The sequence below is a fragment of the Alligator sinensis genome, unplaced genomic scaffold (genome assembly GCF_000455745.1).
Source record: "Alligator sinensis unplaced genomic scaffold, ASM45574v1 scaffold1001_1, whole genome shotgun sequence".
NCBI classification, from domain to species: Eukaryota; Metazoa; Chordata; order Crocodylia; family Alligatoridae; genus Alligator; species Alligator sinensis.
The window spans coordinates 516,941-529,500 of NW_005842564.1; the positions used below are offsets into that span (position 1 = coordinate 516,941).

General features: G+C 42.3%; 1 protein-coding gene across 4 annotated transcripts in view; it reads left to right on the forward strand.

Moving 5' to 3' along the window:
- ADAMTS19 (ADAM metallopeptidase with thrombospondin type 1 motif 19) overlaps window positions 1–12,560 on the forward strand; it is a 271,308-nt gene that overhangs the window by 256,725 nt on the left and 2,023 nt on the right. For 3 of the 4 annotated variants that reach the window (XM_025214090.1, XM_025214092.1, XM_025214094.1), the window contains 2 exons: window positions 1,410–1,544; window positions 7,741–7,918. In XM_025214090.1, coding sequence (XP_025069875.1) covers window positions 1,410–1,544; window positions 7,741–7,918 — 313 coding nt within the window. The remainder of the gene's footprint in view (window positions 1–1,409; window positions 1,545–7,740; window positions 7,919–12,560) is intronic. The other variant, XM_025214093.1, reaches the window with a different exon arrangement.

The following is a 12,560-nucleotide window of genomic DNA, read 5'->3' on the forward strand; positions in this document are numbered from 1 at the left end:
ATCACCCCATGTATACCCCCCACAGATCCCGCTTGCCCCCCCAGCCCCTCCCCACTAGTCTCACTATCCCAACTTACCTTAGATCAGGTGGCCATTTTAAATGTGGTCTAACCTCCCTGACTATCTTCACTTAGCTTAAGCTGCCACCCTGCCCTACCTTCTGCCTGACTTCAGAGTGACGCAGGTCACTACCTTTCTGCCCCATCTGATGAGTCTTTTAGGCTCCTTTGGGACCCAGGAATGAGAGAATGTGTCACTTCTGTTCCTTCTTTCCTTCCTATGGGCCTCAGGACTTCTGTAGAAAGAAAGGATTGGATAAGAACTTTATGTATTTTATATGCCAAATTTTTGTGTGTCAGTTCCCCTTGAGAATGCCACCACTGACAGAACCCAGGTTCAAACTTAAAAGGCAGGGATAGAAAGTTACTTATCTACAGAATAACCTGACAAAGATGCAACTGAGCCCAAATTCAGCTTTTCAGACAAAAGACGCTTGTACAACCATTTTCCAGTACTAATGAAAGTTCAGAATGAAGAAGAAAAACAGTCAAAGAAAGACAATGGAAAAAAGAAAAGACATAAGGGAGGGGAAAAGTAAAAGTGGCTACCCTAGAAGAGACTGACAGCAGGGCTTTCTCAACTAAGCATAGCACAAGTTCTCAATTTTGTATTTGGCATCTAGTTTCTGAGGTGTTGGGTGTGTCAGAAATGAGAGAGGCAGAGAGACCTTCCTGTAAATGATGCATGAGGGAACACAGACTCTGTTATGTTTGGTTCCATTATTCCCTTTTCCTTGTGATTAAGTGTACTATACATGAGTGCCTCTACAAAGAAAGTAAATACAGCATGGGACATAAATAACTGCATAAAAGTTGATAAGCAATACTAGCATGGCTTAAGAATATTTAAAATAGTTATAAGAACAAGTACAATGTATCATGTAATACCTGCCTTCAGAATCAAACTACATTAAAAGGTGTAAATTAAACAAAAACTTTGAAAACTTTTCAGCAGATACGCACAGTGCTACTAATTTTTTATTCCTCTGTGTGCTTGTTTCACACTCACTTTATTAAAAGGTTGAAACTGCTTGAATACTGGAACTGTCAAACCTATACATAAATGATTAGGAATGCTCCACTAATAATTTCCAGTAGAACTCATCATTGAGTTTCCTTATGAGAACATCTCTCTCCACTTTGAATGCTACTTAAGACTTAAAACTCTTTCTTGAGTGATTCATTTATTCTTGAAGATAAACGGTCCAAGTTGATTATGTTAACATTGTCACAGACTGGCGCTTCTCATTGTAGATTGTATCAGGCTCTGTAATGATTGCCTATTGTCTTGGCTGAGAGATGCATTTTGACCGTTACTGTCTGCCAGTGACAATTTTTTCCTTAATTTAGGAATTCCTACTTCTTACTGAGGCCAGCTGGAAACAACTAAAGCATTACAGCACCTTCCTCAGCTGTTGGCCATGGGAATATGTATTCTCTCCAAAATATATATCTTTGGCAGGGAACAGAAAGAAGGAATCTTGGGTAATTGTTTTGTATGCCAAGTGTAAGGATTGTTATATTTAACGCCTAGATTTCTGTTCCTAAAAGTATGTTCAAAAGAAGTTCAAAAGTAGGCCAGTATACATATATAGGGTGTTTAGATTTTATGCAAATAACATTTTAAAAATAGCTGTTAACTATATTTATCTATATTTGTTTTCTTATAGAGCCTTTAACATGAGTGTTTTACATGACTTGCTGCTTGAACGGTTTTACAGTACCTTTAGGACTATGTCCAAAATGCACAGATTAACAGCCACATAAAAAACTCTGGCTGAATATTAGAACATTTAGTCTAAACCTACAAACACAGTTGTCCTACGGGAATTTTTGCTAATCAGTTACATGGCCTCAAAATGTAGGTCATCTGAACAGTCAGAAGTAAGAAATAACTAAAACGCCACAAAAAGAAGGACAGTGTGTACAAGTGTGACATTCTTTTAGGGGAAAAGGTATAAGAGAGTATTCGTGAATTCTCAGTGATTAAATGAATAAATTGAAATTAAATTAGGCTTTACTAAGAAAACCTGCTGAATCTCCACATTTTACTAAGGAACTAGGTTGGAGTAATGTATTTTAGGTAAATCATTATTTTGATTTAACTAGAATCTTGTCCGAGTAAAACATTGCATAACATTAGCATGGAAGAGATACCGTAAGTGGAAAGCAATAATGTGATGTAACTTGAGGATAATTTTATTTTTTTAAAACATAGGAAGTTACTAATGCAGTTATAATCCACTGTGGGGGGAGGAATTGCTGCCTAAAATTGACAGTGGTAGGAGGAACTGCTGCCTAAAATTGACATATAATGGATGGAACAGGCACTGATTTGAATATTTTTAATGAGAACTAATAAGTCTTAGAAATGGTTTTGGGAGAAGTTTTGCCACACAAATTAAAGTATGCAAGTGAATATTCAGGTCTCTGTGCAGTACTATATGTGGCAAAACTGAAAGACGGATTTTATATCTCAATCTGCTTGCCGCTGCTCTGCCAGCAGTGAGGGTCCTTTGGCAACACCAGAGCACCACCTAGGGCACAGACAGAAGAGCACCTCCACATTGCAACTCAGCACTTTGCAGGAAGCGCTTTGAGTTGCAACAATGCCCTGAGCAAAGCAGGAGTTCTCTGTTGGGACCAGGAGTTCAGGATTCCAGCTGCTTGCTGTGAGCCTGCAGCCCGGTCTCCATAGCAATGCCCCTCCTACCCTGTCACTATTTTGAGAACGGGAGTGGAGAACAGGAAAAGAGGGAGCTGGTTCTTGGGGCTCCCCATCCAGTGCTGGAGAGTGGGTGTTTTGGACCCCCCCCCCACCACCTCAGGGAGCCTCCAACAAATCCACCCTACCCTCTAGTGCCGGCTGAAAAAGCCCCCAACCAAACTCCCTCCATTCCCTTTCCCCACTCCCATTCTGAAAACAGTGATGGGCTGGGAAGTCCACAGACAGAAGTTACTGAATTTGCTCCATTTTGCAGCTTGTCCATTTGAACCCTCATGCAATGAGAGTTCAGATTTTTGCAGGTTCAGGCCCTTTTAAAGTGGTCTGCAGCCACACACTTCTATTTGGTCACATCAATAGAGTGCTTTCTGGGGCCAGATTAGGCAAAAATTGTAACTTCTATCTGTGCCTCTAGGCACTCTGCCACCTTCAAGAGCTACCAAAGGAGGGGAAGAGTGAGTGTCTTTTTTTCACCATAATCCTAAGACTCCACAGTAGCATTAGGAGTAGTGGCAGTGAGAGAGCAGGGTACCAGTTCCAGGAACCCAGTTAGAAGGGAGTCCAAAAATGGCAGTCACTGCAGCCGGCCAGGTCCCTGCCATTGCTGCCACCCAGGGCACAGACCCTACTTGTTACACCTCTGCAATTCCATGGATTCAACTGGCCAAGAAGCAGTGCAGGATCAAGTGTGTAAAGAGCAGTGATTGGAGCCAGCTACAAATCTGGCTCTTAGACCACGTATTAGTGGACTTGAATAATTGTGGTTTATTTTTAATGCCATCCAGTGATGTGCTTTTCTCCATTTGTTGAAATGACATAAGGCTATGTATAATTGAGAGAGTTTATTAGACTACTTGGTTTTCAAGTGCTGATCAGAAAAATTGACAGTCTAAAAATTGCACTTTAAACCTTTATGAATCCACGCTGCATATAAGTTGTGCTAACAGAAATACATTTGATACGTCTTATAAAGCAGCAGGGAGAAGACAAGAATGGGAAAGTGACCTTGAATTATTTTCTGGCTTACAAATCATCAGCAGAATTGTTAAATGAATTCTGAATGCAGAATTGTTATTACTGGTGATGATGTGTGAACTAGGTACAGCTTAATCACCAGGTCCCAGACTGAGTTTACAGTATGAGTAATGTGAAAAATCATCTTTTAAATTGTAAACCTATCAACTTGGATGTAGAAGTCACTGAAAACAAGTAGACACAGAACCCCACCATGCCAGGATCACAGAATCACTTTCTACTGCTTAATATCACTTCAGTCATACAAAATAAAAATAAATACGGAGTTAAAATCAACACAGCGGTGGCAAGATAAGGGAAGAATGGCTTTAGGACTAAAACTCAGGGCAATCAGAAAATCTTTTTTCTTGCTTTTCACAAACCTTCTACAGTCTCTATTGGCAAGTCACTTTTATTATCTGTATGTCTTATTGAAATCATAGAGAAATAGGGATGGATGGGACTTCCAGCTTGTCAGCTGGCCACACATAGGTCCTCTAGCACAACTCCCTACCTGAGGCAGGATCATCCCCATCCAAATCATCCTATACAAATCCATAATCTAACCTCTTACCATCAACCCTGACACAACATAACACCCTCAATTTCCTCATGCAAAAGTGGGATAGTAATATGGGATTTTTTTCCCCAAAAGGGTATTGTAAAATGATAATTAATTGTTTATCAGGCACATTGGTTTCCTTGGGTAGAAAACACTACATAACTGCAAAGTAATATGATTTAATATGTAAATGGAAAATATATAACATAAGAAGTTGGTGGCACTCAAACATGAAGAGGTCATGGGCACTCAAACAAGTTACTATAATTTAAAAAAAGAAGGGTGAAGATTTACAGCATGTCAGATTCTGCACCTTCATGGCAACCCCTCAGTAAAATAAGACTAAGTTACCATGGGTTTGCATTTATTCACCAGAGTGTTTACATGGACAGTTACCTTACAGCTGATACCCTGTAAAGCCCCATTTTCCCTTACTTCACAGTAATTTGTTTATGGGCCCATGCTTGCAAACTGAATCTGAATAAGACTGAAAACCTTGGAAGAAACAAGTGGAATAATTGCTGAATACTAAGGGGATGTAGTCACTGTTTGTGTTTGAGTTCCACACTCTCCCAGAGTTTGCAGTAGTTGCATCCAGGGTTTGGTTTGAATTTATCTCCAGTTCTGTGTCGTAATGCATGTTAAATAAGGCACTCTAAGGATAGATTTATATGGGTGTTTAAGAAATTAAATTTGCCAATACTCCTTCAAGAGTACTCTAAGGAATGTCTCAAATACTGCCTAACTGCTTCCATGCCACAAGCTCCCAGCCCAGAAATGAGGCAGTGAAACCATTCTGCTGCTGTTCTTGAGATCTGTGCCTGGCATATTTTAGAGCAGCAATGAGGGAAGCCTCTAAATAGCTTCACTCCCTCATTTCCAGATTTGGGACATGCAGAACAGGAGGGGATGTGCAGGGCGTGCTTGAGAGCAGGACTCCTGAGAGTGCTACAGCAGTGGCATAGGCAAACGCTAAGATTTCTTTGAGTAAAAGTGTAGTACGTGCCATGTGGCTGCATAAACACACAGTTTTCTAGTCCATCTGTGTACAGGAGATTAAAATCACATTGAAAGTATTTTTCAGTTGTAAGACTTTCCAACATGTAATAAAAATATAACTGTAAGAAAGCAGATGAAATAAAGGATTAGAGTCAAGATTACTAGCAGAGTAGGAAAAAATGGCAATATATCTTATTTTGCAATGAAATTACAGTTAAAGCAATGGCATATATGTGACTGGATAAATAGCGTACATATACCTCAAGAGATTCAGCACGTGTCAAGTCAGCAAGTGGGTTTCATCAGTTCAAATTAGATTTCATATGCATTTGTAAGGCACTGCCTTGGTTTATTTTCCAGGATTTTATTTCACAATCATACTTTACACTGAAATATTGTACGGTAAAAGGCTATGTGACACCACTCACCTTTTTTACAGTAAGATGGTTAGGGTGATTTGGGGTCTGTACAGTTAATGCTCATGTGTATGTTGATATGTGATGCACAATACTTGTGTGCATTGTACCACTGAAATAAGATAACTAAATAGTTTCTAGGTGCAATCTTTATTCTAAATTCAGAAATGTTTTCTATGCATCTCCTCTGGAATATAAATAAGTGCTTGGACAGTAACTCTGTCCCTATCCCTATCCGACACATGTACTGCTGCTCTGAGTAGAACTGGTCCACACTAAGGGTAAAGTTACATGTTACACTTAGATTGTACTAAATGCACTTAAAGCATGAGTGTTTAGATGTTAAAGCTCATGAACTCACGATAAGTACCTTCTGAATGTCCCAGAGTTGCTCCAGGGATAACTCTGGGTAGTACTACCTAGCTCATATTAGGATAACTTCAGTCTGCTCCACAGAGATAAAACAAGCAATTTGTAGTCCTCCAGAATCTCACACCTCTCCCAACCCAGGAATGGAGGAATAGAGCCAAGGGACAGAGCCCTGCCCCTGCTCAACAGTCCTCTAGTGGCCAGTCAGAGCTCTGCAGGCAAGAATGGCATTAACATGCAACTGCTTGCAGCACATTCTAATTTTACATGGCTTAACAGTCCACAGATTTAGTATGGTTTAAGTGTAACAAGTAACTTCCCCCTTATATACTGTCACTGTTATATTATCTTTCAACTGTCTATGCTCATGGGTGGCAAAAGAATATTTCTACAGTCCACCAGCCTTAGGACTGTGCCAGTCCCAAGACTCTTACTTGATATGGTTAGTAATCTGCTGAAAAGAAGCAATCAGACTTTGGATCTCAACGGTTACAAACCATTGTGTGTAAGAATACCTGACTGAAAACTATCTGGGGTAGTTTTTTAAGTGATTTGGGGGACAGCTCAGTGAGAACAAGCAATCAGCTTTTCTTTTCTGTGATTGTGCTGTGTATATTCAGTCCCTGCTCGGTCATCATTAGGGCCCAAAATTTGTCACTCAAATTACTGCATGAGTGAACAGCAATTTTATCAAAGTGGCAGTTCCTACCTTGAATACTTTTATACTAAGTGCTACTGAAGTTTCCTTTCTCAGCATGAAGGAAGGATTTTCCACATGAGCCTGTTTTGTTGGCACAACTTCCACTGACCACTTCCTTTTTTCTCTCCATCAGATCTCAACTTCTTCCCACAGGTTCTTTTCTTCCCCCTATTTCCCTTTCTTGATTTTGCCATCTCCTTTTTTCCCCTTGTTCCAAACACTCCATGCTTGGAGAGTAAGAGTGAAGGAAAAAGCCTATTGATGAGCTTGTCATGTTACAGGAGTTCAAAAGAGGCATGTCAGACCGATTTGATGCTTGAAGAAAGCATGACACCAGAAGACAGACTTAAAAAGAATTGGCAGATACTCTGCTTGGTGAAGCACTTGTACAGCAGGTTTGGGAGTACAGCTGGTTCTTCACCCACCATGGCCTTTCTTCTTCAATCTCTCTGAGCTTCTACCGTTGCTCCACCCAACCCTATTATTATGTATTATGAGTGCAAATTCAGAAACTACAGTGGGAGATCAGCCATTGTTGCTTAGGGGCTTCCTTTGCTTTGGTGCTTTTACCACTAGTGCTGTCAGATGAGTCACCTGGGCAATAAAAGGCAGTTGGCACCAGTGCCCAATCCTGGAGAGGTATCATAATCAATTGGGGGCAAGGATAGGGGCACCTTACAGGATCGGAACAATTTCCCTTGGGTCTTAGCCATTACCACATTTTTAGGGGGTTTTTTTTCTTTTAATGGTTTTCATTAATTAATCTGTCATAAAATCCCAGCTCACTGGTGTCAGCAACAACACAGCCATGGACTTTAATGGAGCTCAGGAATTCACCCTAATTTTAATGGGCAAACCCAGAATTCTAATATATGCCTTTCTCCCTTCTATTGTAGTGCTCAGTTACCTGTGGCAAAGGAATGCAGTCTCGAGTAATCCAGTGCATGCACAAGATCACAGGAAGGCATGGCAATGAATGTTTCTCCTCAGAAAAACCTGCAGCATACAGACCCTGTCATCTTCAACCCTGCAATGAGAAAATTAATGTAAACACCATCACATCACCGAGGTTAGGTAAGCAGCCAAAATAACTACCCCTATCTTGGGAGTCTTTAAAAAGAGACTGGACAAACACGTGGGTGGGGTCATCTGACCCCAGCACTTCTTTCTGCCCGGGGCAGGGGGTTGGACTCAATGGTCTGCTGAGGTCCCCTCTGACCCTGAAAATCTGTGAAACTATGATGATGCAGTAGTTACCTTTTCTGTCTTCTCCTATGAAGGTGAATGATGGTCTGTGACTAATAGCATAGGGCAGGGGCTCAGGTGATTTTGATTCTATCCTCAGCTCTCCTCAGTCAAGACAGTTATAATATAATAAATGTATTGTTGTTAATAATATTTATTCAGGCAGTTGAATTTTAACATCTCTTTACCTCAGTTTCCCCATGCATAACTTTGGGGACCCTTCAGAGTGATTTTAGGAATCTTGATTCATTAATGTCTGATGCAGACATTAATGTTCTGTTCTAAAAGTGCTGCTAAACATGCAGACAGTGATGCTGTTAGATTGGTGTTAGAAATGTATTTTGAACAGATTGCAACATGCAGTTTCCTAAACTTATACAAATCTCAAAAGTCTTTTTGCAAAGTTTTCCAAAAGCATTTCTCACGGTTTTTGCAGGATCAAGAAGCATGTGGTTCAAGGAATTTACAGCAAAAAATTCCTTCCATCAATCTTTAGGCCAAATTACTAGCCCCTATTCCTGAAAGCCTAAGATGTGAGAGGTTCAGTTACTGACATAAAGGGGTTTTAATCATGTCATTGAGACCCTTTTTAAAATCCCAAAGTTCCTTCACCTGTTTCCTGGTAGAAAATCTGGAAGGAATTCAACAATGGCCATAAAGACAGAGCTGTTAATATGACCAATTTTAAAATACTACTGGAGTTTTGATGCTAGTCTCTCCATCAGGTCCTTAAAATGTCAGTCTGATCCTTGAGCATGATTGGGGGGTATATTCAACAGTTTGCTATCACCCAGTATACCCTTTCCAGATGATTTTTCAAAGCTCTTGTTAGGATAAACCCTCCTGTCAAACAGATTATTCCTGCACAGAAAGCAAGTCTAATGTTTCAGGCTGTGTGTATAATCCTCCCTTTGAGCCAACCCAGGGTATTCCTCTTTGATGTTTTTAACCTTTAAAGCATTTTGTGCTGTGGCCATTGTTTCAGCCTGCTGGATCAGATGGCAGCTGTATCTTACAGTCCTTCTCATCTGCTATTTCAGAGGGACAAAGTTGTCCTTCATATTTTATCTTTCTTTGTTCACAAGTGCCCAAATGATCACAATCAGAAGCAGAGTACCATCTTCCCATCATAGTCATTCTCAGTTTAGTCAAGTAGACGCATCTTCATGCAGGCTACAGAGCTGTATGTAAATAAATACAACACAGGCACTTCCAGTTGATTAAAATGTGTTAACTTAATTTAAAGGGCCAGAAAGTGAGTATTAGACCCCACAAGGCTATGTTGTTCATGTGGATCAGAATGTGTAGTGTTGATGCTTGTAATCTCACAGTCAGTTTTACTCAATATTATTTAGGGCATATCTTACCAGAAGCATGTCTAAGACCGCTGGCAGATGTTCATTTACATGCACCATGAAATCTGATATCCAGTGCCAACAATCACACTTCCTGTCATGCCACATGGCAGGAGGCGCTATTTTGGAATCAAGGATCAGATCCAATTCACAACCTACTTGCCAGTGCAGGGGGAGCCTGAGGTTCCCCCTGCACCAGCAAGTTGAAAGCTAGGTATCCGTAGGGCCAGGACTGAGGCCAACAATCAGCTGATTGTCATTTTGGGCTGGGGACCACTCTGGGGCTGGTTCTAGACTCTGGTGCAGTCTCCAGCCAAAATTAACAATCAGCTGATTGTCAGCTGGCCACACATTCAATTCAAGGTGACGCACAAACCAGTCATAAAGCTGTTCTACATCAGGCATTGACAACCCCCAGTATGCAAGCCAGAGCATGACACACAAGGCCATTTTCCTCAGCACGCTATAGCCAGCCCAGGCTCTGGGAAGCTGCCGCTGACCACAGAGCCTGGGCTGCTTGCAGCAGGAGGCTAAGAGGCTGCAAGCTCTGCTGCAAGCAGCCCAGGCTCCATGGTAGGCAGCAGCTGCCCAGAGCCTGTTTGTTGGCTGCAGCTGGGAGGCTGCAAACAGCTGCACAGGGCTCAGCAGCCCCGCCACCGGCTCTGTGGCTGTGGTGGCTACACATGTGCCTCCGGATGCACAGCCAGGAAGGGGCTGGGACAGCACAACCCCAGCCCTTCCCCCACCATCTGTCATGAGGCACACATGAAGCCCAGTGCTGGGGTTGCAAAACCTGGCACAGCTGTTTGCAGCCTGCCTGCCACTTCCTGCCATTATCCAGAGCCTGGGCTGACAGTGGCAGGCAGCTGGGAGGCTGCAAACTGCTCTGCAGGGTTTTGCAGCCCTGGCTCCATGGAAGTAGCAGCTGCACACACATCTTGGGGCAGCCAGCAGGGGAGAGGCCAGGGTCGTGTTGGCCCAGGCCCCTTCCCAGCTACGTGCACAAAGTTATGTGAACAGCCACAGAGCTGGTGCTGTGGCTGTGGAGCTTGGCATAGCTGTTTGCACCCTGCCAGCTGCCTGCCACAGCTGGTCTGAGCTCAGGGCAGCTGTAGCAGTCTCAGGGCAGGCTGCACCAGGCTCTGGCACTCCAGCCCTGGCTCTGTGGTGGCAGTGCACAGCGGGGAAGGGGCTAGGGCAGTGCAACCGTGGCCTGTCCTCAGCTGTCCACTCGAAGATGCTCGTGCAGCCACCAGCAGTGAGAATTGGGCCCCTCATGGCTCCCCTGTCTCTGACACAACGAGTCAAGGTGTGGGTGGAGTTTGGTGTGTTTTTGGGACTAGCCAAAATCATTGCCAACTGCTGTTCAACATTATACGTGGAACAATGTTATGGCTAGTTTGCCATTTTATAGACCCTTAAATTGGGTGTGTATGTAGCATCCTTGTTGTTTATGCCACAGTTAACAAGTTAATCATGGTAAAAATGTAATGTATAGAGTGTGTGGGCCATAGAGGCTCCTTGGGTAGATTTGCATTTAAGACTTCAGGCACATTTTTACTAGGCAATAGCAATACCTGTCAAAAACCATTTTTGACATCTGTTCTAGTTTCTATTTTTGAAGTAATCTCGCCTTTTTTTCTATTTTAATGGAAGGAGAGCTGCATAGCTCTTAACTGAGACTGACCTTGTCACCTCAAAGGATATGCAATTTATGATGGGTTTTTTAACAATGTCTTCAATGCCCTACTCTTAGCTTTTGTTCTATTCTAATGTTGTTTGCACATTTAATTATGTGTATAACATTGGAACATACAACATTAGATCAGATTAATACACACACACACACACACACACACACACACACACACACACACATCTCAGTTTGGGGCCTCTAGACATGACAGACAGACAGACATATAAATCAAAGTGTCTGTATAAATATATATAGTGTCTAGTGGTTCCAAACTGCTGGGATCAAGGTGTTCTGTGTTAAGTACTGTAAACATGCATGGGGGATAGAACAAGTGGACAAACAGGTGGATGGACCAGAGGGGAGGTGGATGACAGTAGCTTGAATGAGCCTGTTCTGCATAGTAAGCAATAGCACAACTTACTATCTATGTAACCATAGTCCCTTGGCATCAAGGTAATGGTAAGTCTTAAAGAGGAATCTTTCAAAGAATGTGATAGATTTTTTTTTTTTGGAGTGGAGGGTGGTTGACGTATTACAGACAGCATTTTTCTCATACATCGATGGTGGTGAGGAAGAAGATATGAAGCTAGAAGCTGACTCTCCGGAATATTGGCAGAGTGAAGGTCAGTCACGATGAGCTATAGAGCAACTTGGAAGGACGGTGAAAAAAGAGAGAAAGAGAAGTTTGTGTTCATGTGGTAGAAGGTAAAGAACCAGTTGAGTGACAGAAAAGTTAATGATGGGATGCACTGACCCAGGGATAATCTTAGCAGCATGATTTTAATGGACCTGACCTCCCTAGGCAGCCAATGCCAAAATACAACAGTAAAGGGTGCACAGAGATGCACCTTTTAGCATTGCCCTACAGCTGAAGCAAGGATGGAGGTCTTTCAGTTACCTTTTAGGAAGGGTTTTTTTGGAGTTGAGGGTTGTGTTTGGGAAGAGAGGGTGGGATTAGGTGCGTTTTTTGGAGAGGGGTTACAGTCACAGCCCCTTTGCAGGAGACATGTAAAGGCTTGGAGGGGATGTTGAGGAAAGGTGGGGGGATCACCCCTGTAATGGGATGGTGGGAGTAGTAAAAGTCTTTTGTAAGCGGATGTGAGTGGTGGTGGGAAGCCGTGGTTGGGACTGGCAGAAGTTTGCTTGTGTGAATGTGGACAGGGAGGTGGTGGTTATAGGCACAGGGTTGTTGGACTTCCCAGGTTTTTGGGTGTTTGAGGAATCCTGTCTGTGAATTGTTTGTTTATTGGAAGCTGCTCTGAGCCTCTCAGAGTGGGATATAAATCTAATAAATAAATAAGATTTCAGTGGTCCTGGCCAGAAAGGAAGAGACTGCAGTAAATAAAATATGATCAGGCCTGAAAGAACACATTGTCCTAATGCTGGAATATTTATTTCTGCAGCTAGTGATTGCTATTTT